This window comes from Salmo salar, chromosome ssa10 (genome assembly GCF_905237065.1).
Source record: "Salmo salar chromosome ssa10, Ssal_v3.1, whole genome shotgun sequence".
Classification (NCBI taxonomy): Eukaryota; Metazoa; Chordata; class Actinopteri; order Salmoniformes; family Salmonidae; genus Salmo; species Salmo salar.
In genome coordinates, this window is record NC_059451.1 from 83,401,502 (window position 1) to 83,425,529 (window position 24,028).

At 40.0% G+C, this 24,028-nt stretch overlaps 1 protein-coding gene across 3 annotated transcripts; it reads right to left on the reverse strand.

Moving 5' to 3' along the window:
- Positions 1-857: 857 nt before the first annotated feature.
- Positions 858-20,880, reverse strand: LOC106560932 (carbonic anhydrase 5B, mitochondrial). Of its 3 annotated transcripts, XM_045688140.1 has the most exons (8): positions 20,050-20,880; positions 11,544-11,741; positions 10,979-11,097; positions 8,509-8,604; positions 8,223-8,285; positions 7,565-7,723; positions 7,256-7,429; positions 858-2,398 (listed from the first exon to the last, which is right to left on the reverse strand). In XM_045688140.1, the coding sequence occupies exons 1-7, from the start codon at positions 20,189-20,191 to the stop codon at positions 7,259-7,261; spliced, it is 948 nt and encodes a 315-aa protein (XP_045544096.1). In that variant the 5' UTR covers positions 20,192-20,880; the 3' UTR covers positions 858-2,398; positions 7,256-7,258. The 3 variants fall into 3 exon arrangements, with proteins under 3 accessions (XP_045544096.1, XP_013979873.1, XP_013979874.1); XM_014124398.2 differs by having other exon boundaries at positions 858-7,429; positions 20,050-20,879; XM_014124399.2 differs by lacking the exon at positions 20,050-20,880 and adding an exon at positions 11,894-12,136 and having other exon boundaries at positions 858-7,429.
- Between the last annotated feature and the right edge of the window lie 3,148 nt (positions 20,881-24,028).

The following is a 24,028-nucleotide window of genomic DNA, read 5'->3' on the forward strand; positions in this document are numbered from 1 at the left end:
CCCCTTGTTGCTCCGTAGGCAAGCACCATGGTCTTGTCGTGGCCTCGAGCTTCAACTGGAAGCCAGTGGAGTGTATGGAGGAGCGGGGGACATGGGAGAACTTGGGAAGGTTGAACACCAGACGGGCTGTGGCGTTCTGGATAGGTTGCAGGTTGAGTTTGATGGCACAAGCAGTGAGCCCAGCCCACAGAGAGTTGCACTAGTCCAGATGGGATATGACAAGTGCCTAGATTAGGACCTGCGCCACTTCCTGAGTGAGGAAAGGTCGTACTCTACGGATGTTGTAGAGTAGGAGTATTCAGCTCTTCCGACGAGGTCTAGAGCCTGCTGGTTTTCTGTTCTACCTGATAATTAATTGCACCAGTTCTACCTGATAATTAATCAGTCCCTGATTAAAGGGGAACCATTTTAAAAAGCAGTGGAACTGGCTTCGAGGTCCAGAGTTGAGTTTGAGGGTTGCAGAGCATGAACCTGCAGGAGCGAGTTACTGTTTTGATGTTTGTGGAGAACGACAGGGTCACGTCAGGATTCTTTGATGAAGGTGCTGCTGCCTCCAGATGTGGAGGTTCTGCTTTTTCTCCTGGCAGGTGATCTAAGGGTGGGACTGACCTCAAATTTCAGGGCTGGTCTACATCAGGAAGAGAAAATAATCATTCCATCCTCTGAATGGAGCCCATAGTAGGCCTGTCAGCATGGGCACAGAGAGGATCTGAGGCATGGAACACTTTTTTTTGTTGAGAGTGTGGTTATTAGGATAAGGAGTCCCATAAACAGTAAACCTCAAAGCAGTGAGGATAGGTGAAAACAATGACACAACTGAATGAATGTTATACAAGACAAAGAACAAAACCAAGAGATGAAGAAATTATCTTTAATTAGACCTTTTCCTTTCATTTTCTAACCACCATTCATCTTGAAGTGTATGGTCAGAGGAAAGAGGTCCACAGGCCTTCATTAGAATGACATTTTACATTGACATTTTAGTAATTTAGTAGACACCTTTATCAAAAGTGATTTACAGTAAGTGCATTAAACTGAAGATAGCTAGATGAGACAACCACATCACAGTCACAGTACATTGTTCCTCAATACAGAAGTTACAGGGCAGATTCAGTGCTAATAGGAAAATACAAGTGTACGCCTTTAAAGGGAAAGGGGGGATACCTAGTCAGTTGTCCAACTGAATCTATTCAACTGAAATGTGTCTTCCGCATTTAGGAGGATACATCTGAGACATCTTTAAGATACTCTTTGAAGAGGTAGGGTTTCAGTTGTTTTTGGAAGATGGGCACGGACTCTGCTGTCCTAGCTTCAGTGGGTGGATTCTCATGCTCTGAATGCAGAGTTGATAGCTATGTGGTGACGAAAATATTTAGACTCTAATCGCATGTTCGTTTAATTCCCCCATTTGTTATACACACTTCAAAGAGCAGGTTCTCAAACTCTCCCACACAATAATGGGAAACCTGCAGCCTTTTGGGAGACAACTCTCATCCCATTTTTATATCCCCTGTGGCCAACCATAATAAACATGAGGGTCTGTTTGAATCAGGTTGAGACAAAACTCAAACCATGTTTCCTAACATATCTGAACATCCACACCCTGGCCCCATTCGGTTGTCTTCAAAAGGTGCCGACTAGGTCTGGTGTGGCGTTATGGGTCCTGGAACCAGGTCCTTATTGCCTGCCCAGGCTCCTGTCTAATGGGGACAATGGAGCACAGCACAATCATTCATTTATAGGGGACAATAGGAACCTTTATAACAACCCAGATCATTGTGACATCATTGTTGTTGCTACTGCAGATATTACTGGGTTCTGGCTGCTGAGCATTACTCAAGTGTAGACCAGCATGTCCCATAACAGACTTAACTACATCACTTTACCCAGATTAACACCCCATTCCATAGAAGCATTTTAATACCACCAGCAAGTCAAAATACTAAAACACAGGCATAGTGTACTCATTTCTTTATTATATTCATCTTTCAAATCTTCTATATAAACATTTGTCAGCAGTGGCTTCCTGGTTGTTCGGCTGGACTGGGCCAATCAGGCACCTGGTAAAAACAACAGGCCTGTTGGGAGAGGGGCCCCAATTTAGCCCTTGAACCACAGCCCCTCAATAGCAGTTTTCATTCTGGCCCATGGGGCAGGAATGTGGCCACCCATTGATAAAACAAATACAACATGTACTACAGCACAACAAACGTAGAACACTCCTCTAGCTCCAGGAAAACACCTGCTAACTAGCAAACAAAGCAAGGGGAAGCACTGTCGAGTTTCCATCTGAGGTGTTTTACCCAAAAGGCTCAGACTTGTGGGCCATGGCTCCGGCAGACCTGCTCTGGCTTGGGCCCAATACTAGGCCGCAGGAACTTTTCAGCTGGCATTTATACTGAACAAAAATATAAACACAACATGTAAAGTGTTAGTTCCATGTTTCATGAGCTGAAATAAAAGATCCCAGAAATGTTCCATATGCACAAAAAGCGTATTTCTCTCATATTTTCAGCACAAATTAGTTTATATTCCTGTTAGTGAGCATTTCTCATTTGCCAAGAAAATCCATCCACCTGACAGGTGTGGCATATCAAGAAGCTGATTAAACAGCATGATCATTACAAAGGTGCACCTTGTGCTGGGGGCAATAAAAGGTCACTCTAAAATGTGCAGTTGTGTCACACAACAATGCCACAGATGTCTCAAGTTTTGAGGGAGCGTGCAATTGGCATGCTGACTGCACGAGTGTCCACCAGAGCCTTTGGCAGAGAATTGAATGTTCATTTCTCTACCATGAGCCACCTCCAACATAATTTGGCAGTATGCCCAAGCAGCCTCACAACCACGTGTAACCGCGCCAGCCCAGGACCTCCACATCCGGCTTCTTCACCTGCGGGATCATCTGAGGGGGTGCTGAGGAGTATTTCGGTCTGTTATTTCAATTGACCGATTTCCTTATATGAACTGTAACTCAGTAAAATCGTTGAAAATGTTGCGTTTAGATTTTTGTTCAGCACACGTAACAATGGCTAACTGTGAACACCTCACAAAGCAACTGTCTTGATGATGCAGAGGTTGTTGATCCTGCTCGCCCCAAGTCTTTAGTGTCACACTCCTGATGGAAACAATGATACTAGAGCTTACATCAACATAAAAACACTGGCGACACAATGGTGTTGGGCAAGTTAAGTGGAAGTTCCGCATAACTCCAATTTACGTAAAACATGTACATCGATCTAGATCATTGTGCATACTAAGTTTGACAAGTTTAAAACAGTCATTGATGGCATATACATGAAAATACAGCAGTTCACCATTGATGACAGATTAAATCATGATCATTAGTCTTGATTAAAGTACAGTCATTACAGTTCAATAACGTACCTTTTAGTATTTATAATTTGAAAACAAAAATACAGTTAAGTGAAAGGAAACATCCCACTGGAGATTAAGGCAGAACATAACTAAACAGATCAAGACAAATAGGAGGCAGAAAATAGGTCCCTTACCACAGTTACAGCAAAAAAAGTTAATCTGTCCTACCATCACTTACCCATAAAAATGCCCACAACAAACCAAGACCTAAAATGTACAACTGTTTCATAACCCCCATTCAAATCCTCCCTGTACCCCAACATTGTTCCCCTAACCCCTGGTGTGAAAAAGTGTCACCTTCAATTTCATAGGTAACGCAGTGAAACAGGCATAAGTGTCAAGTGGGTATGGAGGGCTGGAGTCTTGGACAGTGCTTTTCAGTTTTCAGTACAGGTTATTGTCAAGCTACTTCTCTGCAATTGACCTATTGGGGAGAGGGCCAGGTGGCTCTTTTAAGGGCCAGGCCGTACAGAGAACAGTTTGTACAGGGACATTGTTATTGAGTGATCAAAAGACAACCGTCCTCTCACTTAATGCTTTATAGAACAATACCAAAAGCTCCCTCTATGTCTGCTCTCCCTTTCATTCCGTGTTTATAGAACAAACCAATCCTTTTCTCCTCCAATCTTTTTAGCACCCACTTCAAATAAGCTCTTCACTTTCTCTGAGCACCAAAGTTTTGGGACAGTGCCAATTCTTGTTGTTGTTTTTGGCTCTGTACTCGAGCACTTTGGATTTTAAATGATACAATGACTATAAGGTTATCTTTAATTTGATAGTATTTTCATCCATATCTGGTGAACGGTTTAGAAATGACAGCACTTTTTGTACACCCCCCCCATTTTAGGTGACCAAAAGTATTGGGACTAATTCACATGTGTACTAAACTAGTAATTGGTCCCATAGTCATAGCACACAATAACTACATCAAGCTCGTGACTACACATTTCTTGGATGGATTTGCTGTTTGTTTTAGTTGCTAGAGCTGTCCCAGTCAACTGTAAGTGCTGTTATTGTGAAGTGGAAATGTCTAGGAGCAACAACGGATAAGTCGCGAAGTGGTAGGTCACACAAGCTCACATAACGGGACCGCCCAATGCTGAAGCACGTAGGTCATAAATAGTCTGTCCTCGATTGCAACAATTACTACCGAGTTCCAAACTGCCTCTGGAAGCAATGTCAGCACAATAACTGTAAGGAGCTTCATGAAATGGGTTTCCATGGCCAAGCAGCCGCACACAAGCCTAAGATCACCATGCGCCATGCCAAACATCGGCTGGAGTGGTCTACAGCTCACCGCCATTGGACTCTGGAGCAGTGGAAACGCGTTCACTGGAGTGATGAATCAAGCTTCACCATCTGGCAGTGCGACGGATTAATCTAGGTTTGGTGGACGCCAGGAAAACACTACCTGCCTGAATGCATAGTGCCAACTGTAAAGTTTGGTGGAGGAGGAATAATGGTCTGGGGCTGTTTTTCATGGTTCGGGCTAGGCCTCTTAGTTCTTGTAATAGGAAATCTTAACACTACAGTATACAATGACATTCTAGACGATTCTGTGGTTCCAACTTTGTGGCAACAGTTTGGGGAAGGCCTTTCCTGTTTCAGTGTGTAAGAACTTGACTGGCCTGCACAGAGCCCTGACCTTAACTCCATCGAACACCTTTGGGATGAATTGGAACGCCAACTGCGAGCCAGGCCTAACTAATGCTCTTGTTGCTCAATTCCCCACAGCAATGTCCCAACATCTTGTGGAAAGCCTTCCCAGAAGAGTGGAGGCTGTTATAGCAGCAAAGGGGGGGACTAACTCCATATTAATGCCCATGAGTTTGGAATGAGATGTTCGACAAGCAGGTGTCTGCATACTTTTGGTCATATAGTATATGTATTACAATTGCTATAAAATGTTCTATATCACTTATCATGGTTGTGTGTCAACATAGGGAATAGCAATGCTTATTTTACCGTAAACAACCTTTTGAAATGCTATTAAAGCATAACATTAAGTTCAGGTATGTTTTCAAATTCAAGATACATGTAGTTGGTCCCACTGTAATCCCTGTCCAGCTACCTATATATTTTTCATTTATGAATGGTCCTGCTGTGAACTTAAAAATCATCTCCAAATTATTGCAATATCAAGGTCTGAACAAATAGCAGTTTTCAGAGTACAGTCAAAGCTAAACAGTCTCAAGAAATGACATACAACTATCAGAAGGAGAATGATTCCTGTCGGTGTGCTGCTAGTGCTTCTAAAAGGCAAGTCAAATCCTTCTGACCTCCACCAATAAATAAATACAGAACCAACAGGATGAATAACAGGCTAATGATGTACATGTGACTCCCTCTCTAAACTCTCCCAGTGCTCCTGGACCAGAAACTGGCAAACAATCTACCGACTGCCTGTTAAAAGTCTGCGAGGGGCATAATATTGTCAGTATTCATTAGACCAGACACTGCAGTGAGCTATTGATCTATGAAAACAGAGTTGACCGTGCGTGTCAGTATTATGCATAACATGGAAGGCACTATGGTAGAGTCCTTTTTAGTACAACAGAAGAATTTGATTACAAGAGGAAAATAATCTTAGACACTCATGTTAAAAAAGGTCAATGTTTGCTATAGAATTCAACCTATTAGTTGTAACAAATGCCCTGGTTTCCCTGTGCTTGTAAGGCATTTTGAAGCTGTACACCCTACACATTACTTTTACATCTAAGTTAAAGATACTGAGATGTACATTCTAGTCTACTCAAGACTATGTATTAAAATCCATCAAATCACCTAAAAACATATTGAGCAACAATCATTTGTGCAGTTTGGAGCCATAGCTAGGCCTAAATACAATGAACTAAATCTTTTCGGGTATATGCTGTAAACAAATTTAGAGCTTAAACCATCAAACTAAACCCCCATTCATATATGATGCCCCTTCACCTCAAATACTTTGTCAAGGAACAAAAATGACTGTAGAAGTACTCTTTCCACAAGAGGGTGATATTCATAAGCTTTAGTTTACATAATAAGTGTTGATAGTACGTTAAATTATTCCAGCAGCATCAATCATTGGTTTCTGGAAGCATGTAAAGTTTGACTGTGAATAAGGAGTGAATAAATAAGGTTTACAACTTAAAAACATTAAGAGCTTTCATAAAAATCTCCAACCTGATTCACCTAAGACACAGGAGTTTCAAAAATATGTTAGCGTCGACTACAGCAATACACCTGCCATGTGTTGATGACTTTCAGTTATTGACAAGACAGCAGACAGTGAGACAGATAACAACAAAAAAAGCCTTTAGATCATTGGTATTCAAACTTTTTCATGGGGGACCAACCCTTTTTTTGTAATCCTTTCTCGAGACCCTCCACCCCAGATCTAATGACACGACCTTAAAAAGGAAACATTTTGATTTTTACGTCAACAAATAAACTTCAATTCATTACATTTTTATCTCTTATTAAAATGAAAAGAAACCAATAAATACATTTACTCAAAATAGTATTTTTCAAATTCTTTCTCAAAAACATTTGTATATTGTCAAATAAAATGATCTGTACTCTTAATTTGCTTACTTAAAAAAAAAAAAAAATTGGGGGCGAACCCACAGCAGTTCCCACACAACCCAACTAACTAGAGGTCGCAACCCTGACTTCGAATACCACAGCTTTAGATGGTGACATTGGAATTATAAAATCCCTGTCATTTAAGTGAAATCATTGAGTGCATTATGAATACATAAGGCATTTGGAAAGAAGATGCCAGCAGTATGACTTCTGTAGAGTAAAAAAAAATTAAAAAAATTAAAATAAAAAATGCCTTCCTAGGGTAATTGCATAATTTTAGTTTGAAGGGTCTGAGTGAGTTTGTGTGTACCGGTCAGTGGCCTGCGTGTGGACCTTTTGCAGGTGGCTCCTGCTGCAGGAAGGGGGTGAACGAGGACCGCACAGTGCGGCCCCTCAGGGGCTGCTGAACGCGGAAGTTGTTGACCATGCTCTTCTGCACCTCCTCCTCTGCTGAGGTGAAGAGAAGGCTCCGGAACACTGCCAGCTGAGAAAGGGATAGGGACAATGTGTTACGCAGACCTGAAACTACGGAGTTAAAACACCAAGTTGTAAACCGCTGGTAATGCCATTGATGTTCCCTCCCTGTTCTCCACTAGCAAACAAACACATCCACACTAACCTGGTCATGGCTGACTTCGATGTGCTGCTTCATGATAATCCAGGTCACTGCCTCAGTCAGAGGAGGAGTGGTAAGTGACCCTGCATACGTCCAGTAATCGTCAATGTTAGCAGGCAGTAAGCAGGCTGGGTCAAACCTAGTGAACTCAACAACACTGTCCTAGGGAGTGAAAACGGAAAGAGGAAAGGGTTACATTGTGCTGCCAACCATGTAATAATAATTATTATTATTGGCATTCCCCATCCATAATAACCTTACTGATAGTAGTGGCATGTAATTTGACTCAAGGCCACTAGATGGCAGTTAAAGTTGACCATCTTCCCATCTCTGATCATATTTCAGAATTGTTCCTTTGTGTAATAATTCTGTGGGAGGTAACAAATGGTGTTCTACCCTTTACCACTCCCATATAGCTCCTACACTGTCATCACTCCCCCTCACATACAATTGCCATACAAATGTCACGTGTGCTCCACCTGAGACTTGTCCAGATAGTCAACGTACTGTACGACTCAGTTGGGCTATTTTTGTTCTTACGCTTGGGCGGCCTTCTCAGAAACTCAGCGGCATATACCACCTGCTTGAAATGTGCTGTTTGAAACCTTGGTTTAAAAAAAGAAAAATCACCATGATTTAAGTGGTCAATCCCTGATCTCACCTTGTGTCTGACAGCAGGTAGGACATCCACTAGTTTCTGCAGTCCCTCGTGTCTCTTCCCTATCTGAGGAGTAAAATAATCTGTGTCTGAGTCCATCTGTCAGGCATGTGCTGTGTGTTTACATTCACTGCATGGGGTGTTTACATTTCAATGCCAGTAAATTGTGAAATGAGATATATATGTATGATGTGAATATTTAGTCAAGTGTGTATATGACAGCAGTGGTGGTGGGTTGCATATTATAGGGATGCATCAATAGCTATGTTAACGAGGAGCAATAAATTACCTTGAGGAAGACCCCGATAACAGCCAGTCCATTCTCCTCCATCACAGCTTCCTCAAACCGGCTGTACTTATTAGAGTTCCAGTGGACCATGTGGAGCTAGCAACAGAAAAGACGGAGCATATGTAAATCAAAGTGTGTTTATCCACACGCCCAGAGTCAGGTTGTAGACTTTGGTTGACATATGTCATGATACACTGATTGCATTCAAATGCAATGTGTCACAAATTATATCTGTTGCTGAATAATGATTAACCTAATTCATGTTTAATATCATTTTCAAGATAAATGACAGCCAAAAAGCAGAAGTAAAACAAATTTGGGATCATATATTTCTGAACTTTAAAATACACCCCAAAATACCCATCCTTATCTATTAAACCAAACTGAGCATTGTCTGACCCCCGAGGTCACATGTAGCTCCTCTTTGTTTCACTCTATTTCAGTTCCCAACAATGGCCCACAGTCACACTGGGATCAGGGGAGGTGTACATAAAGAAAAAAGGAGTTACAACCCAATAAATACCCAGACTGTGGTGTGCTCCGATTAGGCACACAGATGGAGTTGTGTTGTAATCGCACCTGGGGAGTGTTGAGAACCCGGACATCGTCAGATTCTCACAGCCATTAACAACAGCTTGGCATGGCACCCTCCCCCAGACAGACAGTAGTACAGTAGTACTCCCTCTATTGTGTAAGTGTGCTTTAGGTGAGTGGAACAATGTGAAAATAGATAACACGTCAAAGGTGGGTCATGAGGATTGACCAGAATGCATTTCACGCAGAGCATTCTGCTTCTATATGTAGAGGTTTCCAACAGCACAATACCCCTCTGTCACGACAATTCCATGCCAATATAGTCATGGATTGGCTAGGACAGCACTATGCCCTGATGTCTAAAAGCAGTCCTACCGTTCAATGCCATAGTCTCCTGAAGACTACAGCTCTACTAGACTTGACATGTTTGAAAAACCTCCTAACTGCATAGAGGCATTCAACAAAGTTAACATTTAAAATACAAAACACTAACTCTTAACCTGTCAAGGTATAGGGGGGAGTATTTTCGATTTCGGATGAAAAGCGTGCCCAGAGTAAACTGCCTAATACTCAGGCTCAGAGTCAAATATTTGCGTATTATTAGATTTGGATAGAAAACACTCTGAAGTTTCTAAAACTGTTTGAAAAAAACAAAAACCTGAGAAAAATCCAACCAGGAAGTGGGAGATCTGAGAATTGTAGTTCTTCTTTTGAATCCCTATCGAAACTTCAGTGTCTGTGGGGTCACGTTGCACTTCCTAAGGCTTCCATTGGCTGTCAACAGCCTTCAGAAAAGTTTTCATCCTTCTCCTGTTACTGGGCAGAAAATAATAGCTCAGTCAATGAGTGGACTGCCTGGGACCAGTGAGTTGTTTACTGCGCGGGCCCGTTTGGCACGCCCCTCCTCCTTTTTCACCTGGAATGAATACGCTATTGTCCGGTTGGAATATTATCACATTTTTACGTAAAAAATACCCTAAACATTGATTGTAAACAACGTTTGACATGTTTTTACGAACGGTAATGGAACTATTTGACTTTTCGTCTCTGGTACTGCACTCGCATGCCTTTGGATAGTGATCTGAACGCACGAACACAACAGAGGTATTTGGACATAAATATGGAGTATTTCGAACAAAAATAACATTTCTTGTGGAAGTAGGAGTCCTCGGAGTGCATTCTGATGAAGATCAGCAAAGGTAAGAGAATATTTCTAATACTAATTCAGAGTTTTGTTGATGCCAGAACTTGCCGGGTAGCTGTATAGCTTGCTTTGATGGCGAGCTATGTACTCAGAATATTGAACAATGTGCTTTTTCCGTAAAGTTATTTTGAAATCTGACAAAGCGGTTGCGTCAAGGAGTAGTGTATCTATAATTCTTTCAATAACTGTTGTAAATTTTATCAACGTTTATGATGAGTATTTTTGTAAATTGATGTGCACATTCACCGGGAGTTTTGGTGGGAATACATTTTCTGAACATTACACGCCAATGTAAAATGCTCTTTTTGGATATAAATATGAACTTTATCGAGCAAAACATACATGTATCGTATAACATGAAGTCCTATGAGTGCCATCTGATGAAGATCATCAAAGGTTAGTGAATATTTTAGCTGTACTTTTGATTTTTATGATGCATGTCCTTGCTTGGAAAATGGCTGTGTGGATTTTCTTGTGAAGTTTATGCCCTAACATAATCTAATTTTATGCTTTCGCCGTAAAGCCTTTTTGAAATCGGACAATGTGGTTAGATTAACGCGAGTCTTGTCTTTAAAATGGTGTAAAATAGTTGATTGTTTGAGAAAATGAAATTACGAGATTTTTGCTGTTTTGTATTTCGCGCCATGCTATTTCACTGGCTGTTGAATAGTGTGGGAGGGTCACGTCCCACCTAGCCCAGAGAAGTTAAGGAAGAGGATGTGCAGTAGCTACCTCAGCAGGGAAGAGGCGGCGGTCCACTGTGTGCTCGGAGCCCCACGCGTTGCTCTCCCCCCAATGGAAGTGGAACTGACACAGCCGGAAGTTATCCTCCAGAGGACCCCCTTTAAGTACTGAGTGAGGGATGGATAAGAATAGATAGATCCTTCGGTGTTATATTAGAGACCCAAGAATGGGAAACAGTAGCTAGTACATAAATAACAGCTGAGTGGGGGTTAAAAACATGATTATATAAACATACATGCTAAAACAAAACATAACTCTCTCTTCACACAAAAGCAGAATATTTTTTTTGTTACAGAATAAGCCTATTGTATAATTATTAAATTACATAAATATTAATGTATAAAGTATATTATTAAAGCAGTGAAACAAAATATACATTTCTGAAATAACATTCAATTGAAAATGAGAAATGTGTAAACAATACATTTCAAGACAGAGTGATGTTGAGGAATAAGCCTAGGGCAGGGATACTTAAAAAGTTAATCAAAGTCACATTCCACGTGGTGGGCATTGCGTTTTTAATGAGGCACATTGCAGAGCAGAGAGTCCTTACTGGATTTGTCGGTGGTGTCGTCGTACTCAACCAGGAATGAGTACCCATTGTTCCATATCTGTGAGCACGTCCCGGGGTCGTAATCCGGGGTCAGCGGCTTGAGGTGCGGATCAAAAACGCTCTTGCGCACCCGAATATCGATAGGAGATTGTCTGTTACCCCCTGGAGCAACGAGTGGTCCCTGCCACATTGGATGCACTGGAGTCAAAGGATGAGAGAGGATTTTAATCTAGGCTGACAGTAAAATTTGTGATGAATAAAGCCCAACCAGGAATTACAGGGCACATGTGTAAATCACATTTGATCCCATTGCTTAGCCCACTAAAACAAAGACAAATGCTGACACTTACTTTTCATTGTGTACTCTCCAGCTTCCTGCATTATTATTTGGCTATTATAGTCAAAATGCCAAAAATAAAATATGATTAAAATGTCTCACAGTACACAAGCAATTGAACAGACTTCGAGTTAGACCAGTAAGCCTCCTCCCTACATTCCATTTAAAGAAATGAGTAAAGCAGAGGAGGAATGAGACACTTGGGTTATTCCTCATGAAACTAGGACAAAAAAAAAAAAAACATGATTTGGCAGATTTTCACAACATTCAATATACAGAACAGTCCTTTGGAGGAAGGTATGTTGACATATTTGACATTTGTAACAAAGCATAATTGAGAAATCATTTGTGAAAGTTTGCATATTTCTAAACATTTTGTCCTTACCCAGGCCTCCTTTAAGACTCCATAATTTATCTGTAGGTGCTACAAAGCAAACACTGGTATCATATGATTGTTTTCCCCGCTTGCTCAGTAATAGGAGTAGTATTTTGATTTCAATAGAAGTCTTACATTAAATTTACAGATATTGAAAAATCTAAACATGAATAAAGAAAATATACCAGTTAAGACTTGGCACATTTTTCAATATAGTGTTAAAAAAAATATTCTCTACAGGAATATCAAAAATATTCATAAATTGATGTAAGAAAATTATTATTGAAATCAAAATACCACTCATTCCAGAGCAAGCCGCAAAGCTTCATATGACACCAATTTTTGCTTTGTAGCACCTACATATAAAACATTACGGAGTCTTAAGAGGCCTGGGTTAGGCAAAAATCTCATAAATATGCTAACTTTGATGAGTTATTTCTCAATTATGCTTTTAGATACCAATGTTAAATGTATGGCAAAAATGCTTCCTCCACAGGACCATTCTATGGATTACATAATCATGGGTGGGGGGGTCCTGGTTTCGTGAGGAATCACCCACTTCCTTCCTCTAACTCGTATTCAAAGGAAATTGCAGAATAAGCAAAATGTGGGTAGGTTACAGAAACTGACTCACTGAATGTATTGGCAGCCCAACAGGTCTTCTCCACAGAAGGAGAGACAGTAGTTCAGTTCTGACGGAAAGTTTATTAAATCTGCATTTTCTGGCATTACAATAAATCTACTAGGACCGTTGGAAAAGGTATTTTCAATGGGAACAATTATTTTTAAATGAACCTTTTTGCTACTGTACCCATGGCTCTAATGTGTGACTTTGCTGTGTATCCTGCAGTTTTAATTTGGGAACACCAATGCGACAACAAAACAATGTATTTTTATTATAATTGTTGTAACAAGGCTCCACTGTACCATTGTTTCCCGAGCGCAGATTCATTAGCTTCATGCTTGCACCCTTACTACAGCGAACACGGATGTTTCCTACTAGCACAAACAGTTTAAAAGATCGGACTCATTAACCAGGGCAACGTTTATTTTTCTTCCTGTCGAGGATTGGAAGCCGCATTTTACATTCCTAAAAACTATGTCACCGGCCGTTAACCATTCGTTTTAAACCTTGTTTAGTCATGTTTGTTACCTGACTACAGTAATTTCCGGACTATTAAGCGCACCTGTATATAAGCCGCACCCACTGAATTTAAAATAAATTATTATTTTGAACATAAATAAGCCGCACATGTCTATAAGCCGCAGGTGCCTACCGGTACATTGAAATAAATTAACTTTACACAGGCTTTAACGAAACACGGCTTGTAACAAAAATAAGGCTAACGAAACACGGCTTGTAACAAAAAGAAAAAATTTGCAGTAAGCTTTAGTTGTCTTTTTGCACTGAGTCAATTCCTCACGCTGCTGTTTCCAACGTCTTATCATCGACTCATTAAGACCAAGCTCCCGTGCAGCAGCTCTATTTCCTTTTCCAACAGCCAGATCAATCGCCTTCAACTTGAAAGCCGCATCATATGCATTTCTCCGTGTCTTTGCCATGATGAGGGTGACAAAATGACTACCGTAATCAGAATGATGGGAAGTTTGAGAGCGCTCGATTTAATCTAAACAGTAAACAAAAAAGTTGTTTGACCGTAACCCGTTCGGCAATTTCATTGGTCTAATGAAAGCTTCATGCCGCCAAAAAACAGAGCACGTCACAGAATGTGTTTTTTTGGAAGAAAAAAATTTGAAAGCGGGAAAAATCCATATATTAGCCGCGTCATTGTTTAAGCCGCGAGGTTCAAAGCCTGGGAAAAAAGTTGCGGCTTATAGTCCGGAATTTACGGTAACTAGCTAGCTAACAACCTGGTATCATTACCAGCATTTACATTTTTCTAGGGCATAACGTGTTTCAGATCTAGCTAGAATTCATATAGGGCTGCTATATCTCAATAAATGCTATGTTGTGCTCCTAACTTTTTAAAAGTTGTGAGCACCCGTGCTAACAATGCATTTTAGAGCCCTGACTCTACCTGATTAAAATAAAGAGCTATTCTAACTACAATTTCTTTTTAATGCAGCCTAGTTTCCCATCATGAGTAATATAAATTGTGACAATGAAGATCATAAAATATGTCTGAATTTTTTACAAGTTTACTTCCTGTACTGAAATGAGCTATGGATTTTTGTATAATCCACTCTTCATAATCCTCTATAGCTCATGAATAGACAATGTGTTCTAATTCTGTGGCCCAGTGGATCGCAGGGAGATACATCTGCCACAGGATTCTCAGTAAGGTATGCAGGGTCATGGGTAGTAAAAATAGGTTTAACACCAGTAGGACTCTCATAGCAGACATTAACATTGTGGTTCTCACCATAAAAATCAACCATGTTCATTATCTTCAACAGGATTTGAGGCATTATGCAGATTACAGGACCTCCATGTGTTTCTGAAAAGAAACAGGACTGCTTTTTCTGTGCCCTAAACTGACTCATTTGCTCTAGAAAAACTGCTTTTGGTGACTCATCACAAAACCAGGACAAAATAAAAACGATATATATATATTTTTTTTTACACCATTTAATCCATAGAATGGTCCTTTGGAGCAAGGTTTCCCAAACTCGGTGCTGGGTTGTCGTGAATCAGCTGTGCAGTGCTAGGGCAAAAACCAAAACATGCACCCAGAGGTAAACAATTAATCAAAGTTGGCATATTGAGGACATTTTGGCCTTATGGAGTCTTAAGGCCTGCGTAATGTTTGATCTGTAGGTGCTACAAAGCAAACTTTGATGTCAAATTAAGCTATACCACTTGCTCTGTAATAGGAGTAGTATTTTTCAGTAACAATTCTTACATTCATTTATGAAGATTGAAAAATATAAAACATGAATATTGAAAATACATTTTTGGATTAAGCAAATGTTTCAATACATTGTTGATAATATACTCTACGGCAGGGATCATCAACTAGATTCAGGCATGGGACAATTTTTTTCTTGAGCGGATGGTCAGGGGGACAGAACATAATTACAAATAATTTGTAGAATGCAAAATTGACCGCAAGAAGCCCAAACAGATATAATATTTGACTAAAACAATTTAAAACCCATGCTTACATTTGTATATGATCACACCTCTCTATTATGCATGGGAATACTTTGGAACAGATTTTTAAAAAAAATTTTTTAAGTACAATATGTTTTATCACTTGGAGCCAGTTTGCTGCCATTTTTACAGTTGTTTACGTTTACACAAGGGGTAGGGGCAAATAAAAATAAAATACAAAAAAAAACATAAAAATAAAAATAAATAAATAATATTTTTTTTAAATTACAAATAAATAAATAAAATAAAAATCGCCCGGAGGACAAAATCCCAGGGACAAATTCCCAGTTGGGGAAACTTGCTCTATGGCCATATCAAAGTTCCAGAGAGGGATCTTTGCTACTTTTAGAGTTATGATCATATTTGTAAGCATGACCAACAGAGTGAATGTGAAAATTGATAAAATAGGATTTCCCTCTGCTGGTGATTTGCAGGATGTCCAATGACAAGTAAAAGAAGGGCTGTGAATGGTTACATTGCCTACTATACCAATTTCACTATGAAATGGGCCATCACTTCAGAACTACCAGAGACTCCACTCTGGAACTTTGTTATGCCCATAGTAGAGTATAATGGCTCAACAATATATAGAAAAATATGAATATACAAATTTTATATATTCATTTTAATAGTTTTCTATATTCAATGACTAAGAAAATTGTTATCAAAATACCACTCATATTTCAGAACAAGCGGTAAAGCTTCATATGACACTGATTTTTGCTTTGTAACACCTACATATGAAACATTGTGGAGTCAAAGGACTGAGTGAGGCTAAAATGTAAACTAGGCCAACTCTGATTCCTTATTTCACAATGAATAATGCTTTTAGATACAAATGTCAAATATGTCAACAATCCTTCCTCCAAAAAGGACCATTGTATGGGTTAAATGTTGTCAAAATGCCCTAAATCATGGTGTTTTTTTGTCCTGGTTCGTAAGGAATCACTCGAGCGCCCAAGTGTAGCTTCCCTGGAAGGCAAACGTTTTTACTTGCATGTTATTTTCCACTCTCAATGGATGCACCCCCAAAAAATGGATGGGTTTGCCTGGGACTGAAGAAATTAAAACATAAAATGCAACTCGGTGGGGCAGTAGTTCTTGACAAACATGATTTTACAGTTGAAGTCGGAAGTTTACATACAAGTTTTAATGACTCCAACCTAAGTGTTTTTCAACCACTTCACAAATTTCTTGTTAACAAATAATAGTTTTGGCAAGTCGGTTAGGACATCTACTTTGTGCATGACACAAGTAATTTTTCCAGCAATTGTTTACAGACAGATTATATCATTTATAACTCACTATCACTATTCCAGTGGGTCATAAGTTTACATACACTAAGTTGACTGTGCCTTTAAACAGCTTGGAAAATTCCAGAAAATGATGTAATGGCTTTAGAAGTGTCTGATAGGCTAATTGACATCATTTGAGTCAATTGGAGGTGTACCTGTTGATGTTTTTCAAGGCCTACCTTCAAACTCAGTGCCTCTTTGCTTGACGACATGAGAAAATCAAAAGAAAATCAGCCAAGACCTCAGAAAAACAATTGTAGACCTCCAAGTCTGGTTCATCCTTGGGAGCAATTTCCAAATGCCTGAAGGTACCACGTTCATCTGTACAAACAATAGTATGCAAGTATAAACACCATGGGACCACGCAGCCGTCATACCGCTCAGGAAGGAGACACGTTCTGTCTCCTAGAGATGAACGTACTTTGGTGCGAAAAGTGCAAACCAATCCCAGAACAACAGCAAAAGGATCTTGTGAAGATGCTGGAGGAAATGGGTACAAAAGTATCTATATCCACAGTAAATGCGTGGATATAGATATAGCGTGATGCTTCATGTAAAAAGCTGGTTTTTGATATAAATATGAACTTGATTGAACAAAACATGCATGTATTGTATAACATAATGTCCTAGGAGTGTGATCTGATGAAGATCATCAAAGGTTAGTGCTGCATTTAGCTGTGGTTTTGGTTTTTGTGACATTATATGCTAGCTTGAAAAATGGGTGTGTGATTATTTATGGCTGGGTACTCTCCTGACAATCTAATGTTTTGCTTTCGTTGTAAAGCCTTTTTGAAATTGGACAATGTGGTTAGATAAAGGAGCGTCTTGTCTTTAAAATGGTGTAAAATAGTCATATGTTTGAGAAATTGAAGTAATAGCATTTTTAAGGTACTTGAATATCGCGCCACTCGATTCCACTGGCTGTTGACTAGGTGGGACGATTTCGTCCCACATACCCTAGAGAGGTTAAAATCAATTTTTATGTGATTTTTCTTGTAAAATAGCGATAATATTCCAACCGGGCGACGACGTATTCATTCAAAGAGAGAAAGAAAAACATGGAGTCGTCACATGCACGCGCACACCAGTGTCATTGTTCTCAGAAGGACCACTCTCCAAAATCCCTGCTGTTTTTCGCCCAGAGACTGCAGAGCTATCATTCCATGTTCTGGCGCCTTCCTAGAGCCAATGAAAGCCTTACAAAATGTCACGTTACAGCACAGAGGCTGTATTTTCGATAAAGAGGCTAAAGAAGGACAAGAAATAGTCAGACAGGGCACTTCCCGTATAAAATCTTCTCAGGTTTTGGCCTGCCATATGAGTTCTGTTATACTCACAGACACCATTCAAACAGTTTTAGAAACTTTAGAATGTTTTCTATCCAAATCTACTAATTATATGCATATTCTAGTTACTGGGCAGGAGTAATAACCAGATTAAATTGGGTATGTTTTTTATCTGGCCGTGAAAATACTGCCCCCTATCCCAAACAGGTTAAACTTCCTTATTTGACACAGACATAAAAATGGTATCCACGAGTTCTTCCACAGAGTCAGAGTTACATAATGGGCCTCATTGCCAAAATCCCGGAGTATACATTTAAGATTATTATTCTGTTTGTTTATCAGTAACCATCCAGAGTTTGAGTGTAAAGTCATACCATATAAAAAAAAAAAAAAACAGCTGTGATGGAAACAGGTAATTTCGATACAATTTTATAAATGGCGACATTATTTGTTTGTTCTGCATGGTGGTATCTTTTTGTGTCTGTATTATGTGAAAAAATGGTGGTGGAAACAGCTTTATGCGCAAATATTTATACAATAACCATTATATTGAAGTAAACTTGGAGCCACACCATGATATGGTGTGTGGTCCTCCCACTATGATTTGGGAAACAATGCAGTTTATTAGGATACAGATTGAATAAATGATGATTAACTTTACAGGGGGGTGAAAGTGCACAGTCTTTAGCGTGATGCTTCATGACAATAAATATTGAGGGTCTTATTCTGGTGACATGATGGTCGATACTTAGCTGCCGTTTAACAAATTATCTCGGTCTTTTGTCCATAATAATCTCATCACGTAGGCTATACCCGCAAGCTGTTGCTGTTGGCTAAAGCGCACGTGCCAATACCAGAGTGGGCACATTACCTATATAACGCTGCATTTGTGACAAAACCATTAGTCAGGTTGAAAATGCGATGGAATCAAAATTTTTATTTAACCTTTAATCTAGGCAAGTCAGTTAAGAACAAATTCTTATTTACAATGACGAACCTACTTGTAAGGCACTCTCTAACACGGATGACTACACTTGTATTTCTTAATTCGGTACATGGAGTTTAACCGTAGAAGTTATTTTTATGTGCACTACGTCATCACTCACAGCCTTTCATCTGCAACAAGTCCCTTTGTTGGAATTACATCACTGGTGAGAATTTTCATTTTTTTAATGCAGATTTGATTATATTAGCATAACAATCTGTGGCCAATTGGTGAGAGATTTTCATGCAAATATTCTCCAATCTGCATTAAAAATGAGCATTTTCTCACCAGAGAACAGCTTGCGGGTATAGCCTACATGATGAGATTATTATGGACAAAATAGCAAGATTATTTTTTATTTGTCAAACAGCAGCCAAGCATCGATCATCATGTCACTAGAATAAGACCCTCGATATTCATTGGAATGGAGCATAAAGCTAAAGGCTGAGCACTTTCACCACCCTGTGAAGTTCATTTCTTTCATCTGTAGCATAATAAACTGCATGTTTTGCCGAGTCATAGTGGGAGTACAACACATTACATTAGTTTAAAGACCCATTCGAAAGACAGGGCAATGACCCCAATCACTGCCTTGGGGAATTGGGATAATTTTTTTTGACATTAGGGAAGAGTGCCTAATACTGGCCCTCCAACACCACTTCCAGCTGCATATGGTCCAGGGACTAACCAGGACCAACCCTGCTTAACTTCAGAGGCATGCCAGCAGTGGAATGCAGGGTGGTATGCTGCTGGCATAATGAACCACATTCACTCATGCAGAAATCCACTCCCTGGTTTCCATGTATTCTTTGTGCACGCATTGCGATGAAAACAATGTCATTATCCCTTTAGTAACGTAGCCACCAAGGATGTATATACATAATTGGTAGCCATAGTGATGTTGATTAAAACGTTACAACTGCTTGATAAGATTTAAACAGTTATTTATCATGTCTTGTGTGGAATTTGTCAGCTTCGCTGCCAGCTGGACTGAGTGACTAGTAGTGATAATAGCACTGACTGTTCTAGTCTTAAATATATATAGCCTACATCTAGCAAATTCAACTGTACTTAATATAATGATACAAGCTACTTGAAAAGTCGACACTTACAGGCAGAAAGCACATATTTGCTTGAACATGCGGTGAGGTTGCATCTTCGCACAGGTATCAAACGTTGACATTTAGTTTGCTTGATGAGATGTCTGTGTATATGCCGAGCAAGTGGCGTTAAAACCGATCTGAGAGCCACCATGATCTCGGATTCTTCGAATACGCTTCTCGAGGGTTGCGAGAGTCAAAGTGAACTGTTATTTATAGTTTCAGGTAAGGCAAAACGTCAAGTCAACTGCTCATCTTGTCCCCAGGTGTTACGGGTTGGTTTCATAGCCGTTTCCACTTAACGGGATTTGCTTTTTAGGGCCCCTCGTCTTTCACATTGTCGGCTAGATGGCTGGTCTCTCTCGCTACCTCTCGTTTGACTTGTAGCAACGAAATGGGCAGGCTTTCACACGATTAAAACACTCACGAACTGACAGTAAATTCCATCCGGTTTTACAGCTTTTCACTAGTCCTGTTGATGCGTGCTCTTACTTGAACATCGCACCCATCGAATTTAGCTTCCTATAGCTATTTCACGCGCCGCATCAACGAAAATAACATATTTAAATGTGTTTACAAAGCAATGTCATTTACGAACAGTTTGCTGAGTGGGGGGGTCCCAAAATTCCCATCCCGACCTATCAGCTTTATCGTCTGAGGGGCGTTTCAATCCACATGCGCGAGACAATGCTGCGTTCATAGCATCTTGTAAATACGAGCATATGACTGAAAAATCCACTTGAACGCCTCTCCAACTCGTAATTACTTGAGGGAAACTCGTCTATCATCCTTGAGCTCCGACTTCTTCCATCTGTACTCTGACGTCACCTAATCAAATTGTATTTGTCACATGCTTAGCAAACAACATGGCTGCGTTCGGGTATGTTTTTACGTTCTGGAACGTTCAATTCAACGGAAATGGTGCTGTACTGAACGACCAGTTGGAACGCTGTCGCACACAGTTTCTAAACCGTGGCGCAACATCGCGAGACTTCCGGGAACGCTTGCAAAACAGACTAAACAGACCAGGCCAGGGTTTGGGGTTTGAGAAGTCAATGAGAGAAGTGAAAGTTCTTCCTTAGTTGTTCATTTTCTCTAAATCTAAAGGCACAACCTCGATTCGAGACAATGTTTTTGGTAGTTCAACATGTTATTACTACAACCTCGTGAAAGTGACAAACTGACACATTTTAATTTTCGTCAAAAACAACTTAATCGAAGGAGTGGCTTTGATTTGAGTGGCATTGGCGTGCACATCGGCAGTTTGGCGCGAGACGACCGTTAGAAACACGTCATCGGATCTACACATGAGTTTAGCTAGCCAATGTCGCCATGCCATTGCCTACAAGTGTTTTAGCATATTTTCATACTATATTATAAACCGGGTGGTTTGAGACCTGAATGCTGATTGGCTGAAAACCGTGGTATATCAGACATCATAAACTGGGTGTTTGAGCCAAGAATGCTGATTGGCAGACAACTGTGTTATATCAGACCATATACCATGGGTATGACAAAACACGTATTTTTACTGCTCTAATTAAGTTGGTTAACAGTTTATAATAGCAATAAGGCACCTCGGAGGTTTGTGGTATATAGCCAATATACCACAGCTAAGGGGCTGTGTCCAGGCACTCTGTTGTCATGCTTAAGAACAGCCTTCAGGTGTGGTATATTGGCCATATACCACACCTCCTCGGGCCTTATTGCTTAAATATACAACAGGTGGGTCTAATCCTGGATGCTGATTGGTTAAAACCGCATTCCAACTGGTGTCTATTCCACAAGTTACCACCGGTTAAAGATATGATGTTGAAATGCCTATTTACTCTGTTCCATCTCACTGCGCAATCCACTGTCTCATCAGCCCAGCCAGGCAATTTATAAACTTGATCTCCACTATAAAAAGCATCCAGATATTATCTCCGATTTCTTTTAGACTAGCATTTGATTTAACAGCGGAGATTAATTTAAACCTTGCGGTCTGTCTCTGACATTTGAATTTCAATATTGAAACAATGTTGCAATCTCCAGCTGTCCCACAGTAATGAACGTGTTGGGACGAGACAGACAGGCGGGCAGGAAGCTTTTCTCAGCCAGTCGAAATCTTGAATCAGCTGGCATAATTTTTATGGATATATAGATATATATATACAAAGAAATGTCAATAGAAAACCGTTAAAAAGAAACAAAATGCAGCTAGTTGGCAGTCTTTCCAGCTTCAGTTTAAGGTGATTTGCCAGGTGTGCTCCATCTCCGGCCTCTAGGTCACCAGGCTGCTCCTTATGGCGCACACCTCTCACAATCGTTACGCGGACCTGCGCGTCGTCAGACTCACCTGGGCTCCATCACTTCCCTGATTACCGCCCCAGTTTCATGTCTGTGTGCTGTTAGTGTTTCTTGTTTCGTATTATGTTCCGTTTATTAAAACACTCACTCCCTGAACTTGCTTTCCGACTCTCAGCGCACATTGTTATATGATTGTATTAGCTGTGTTTTGGCTAGCTCCTCTGAACAAGTGTCCTGACGAGAGAGCAAACTTTCTATGCCAGGCAAAATCGTGCATCATTAGCTCAATGTTATTGTCGTATCCAAATAAATGTCACTAGAAAACAGCTTAAACAAACACAAATACAGCTACTTTGCTGTTATACTGTCTGTACTGTTTGACATGACTAAGTTAACTGTAGTTGGCCAGCTAGCAAGCAAGGGATAAGAACATTGCCAGCCAGGATGGCAATGGAACATTTAAAACGAACGACAGGGTCGCGTCTCTGGCATCCGAAACGATAGAACGACCAGCCAGCTTGGGTAGCAACCTTATAGTCCCGACACAAATCTATCTCTTGGAAGGATGAAATAGTATGAATATATTCATCAAAATAACATTTAAATGAAAATATGTCAATCATTATATGAATGTTAACCCATTGTATAAAAGTGATAATGCCCTTGAAGCCGGTGTTTGGGGGATATATTGGCACGGTTTGTCGGCCCAAGACGAACAACACCTGTGCCAATATATCCTCCAAATACCAGCTTCGAGGGCATTATCACTTAACTGTACTGGCTTTGCTGTCAGCATGGTCACTGCCCTTTAAATACATCACTCATTGTTTCAGGTCACACCCACCAAACAGAAAAGGTACCTCAGTCTGTTCAAGAGCATACACTTAATGTTTTGGAGAAATAGTGTCATTCAGTAGAAACCGTTCTGCAAAGTAGCAAACTTTAAAGCGAACTCAACACACCTCTGGTGTGGACTAACAGTGAAATGCTTACTTACTGGCCCTTCCCCACAATTCAGAGAGAAAGAAAATAGAGCAATAATAGAAAAATAAAACACAATAAAAGTAATAATAGATACACAATCAGAAAACAATAACTTGGTTATCTATATGGGTACCAGTACTGAAACGATGTGCAGGGGTACGAAGTTATTGAGGTAGATACTGTATGTACATATAACTAGGAAGAAATCGACAGATAGTAAACAGTAGTGGCAGCGTATGTGATGAGTCAAAGTTAGTGCAAAAAGGATCAATGCAAATTGTCCAGGTAGTTATTTGGTTAACTATTTAACTAACTATTTAGCAGTCTTATGGCTTGGGGGTAGAAGCTGTTCAGGGTCCTGTTTGGTTCATCAGTAACGCTTGCGGCAGCAGAGAGAACAGTCTATGACTTGGGTGGCTGGAGACTGACAATTCTTAAAGCCTTCCAACCTAAGCATAATGAAACTTATATTCAATCAAATAATTCTCACCTATCAAAATAGCAATTAACTTTTAATTTGACCAAAATCGACATTCATTATTGCCCCCATACAAAAAACTTCTCACTTGGTCTGCTTAACGCTATAAGCGTTAAAGAACAACTGCCCCTAAAAAAACAACAACCCATTTAAAAAACAGCCTATGCGGCATCAATATGAGTCAAACCCCAAAGATAGGCTATCCAAATTAAAACCATCTTTGCCACTGTCGCACACCAG

Bases quoted from the DNA above. Each gene is read 5' to 3' on its own strand.
- LOC106560932 (XM_045688140.1), bottom strand. From the start codon at position 20,191: ATGGTGGCTCTCAGATCGGTTTTAACGCCACTTGCTCGGCATATACAC. The intron at 11,098-11,543 runs GTAAGGACTCTC...TCCCTCACTCAG, and splicing joins CGACACCACCGACAAATCCA to TACTTAAAGGGGGTCCTCTG. The intron at 7,724-8,222 runs GTGAGATCAGGG...TTCACTCCCTAG, and splicing joins TACCTGCTGTCAGACACAAG to GACAGTGTTGTTGAGTTCAC.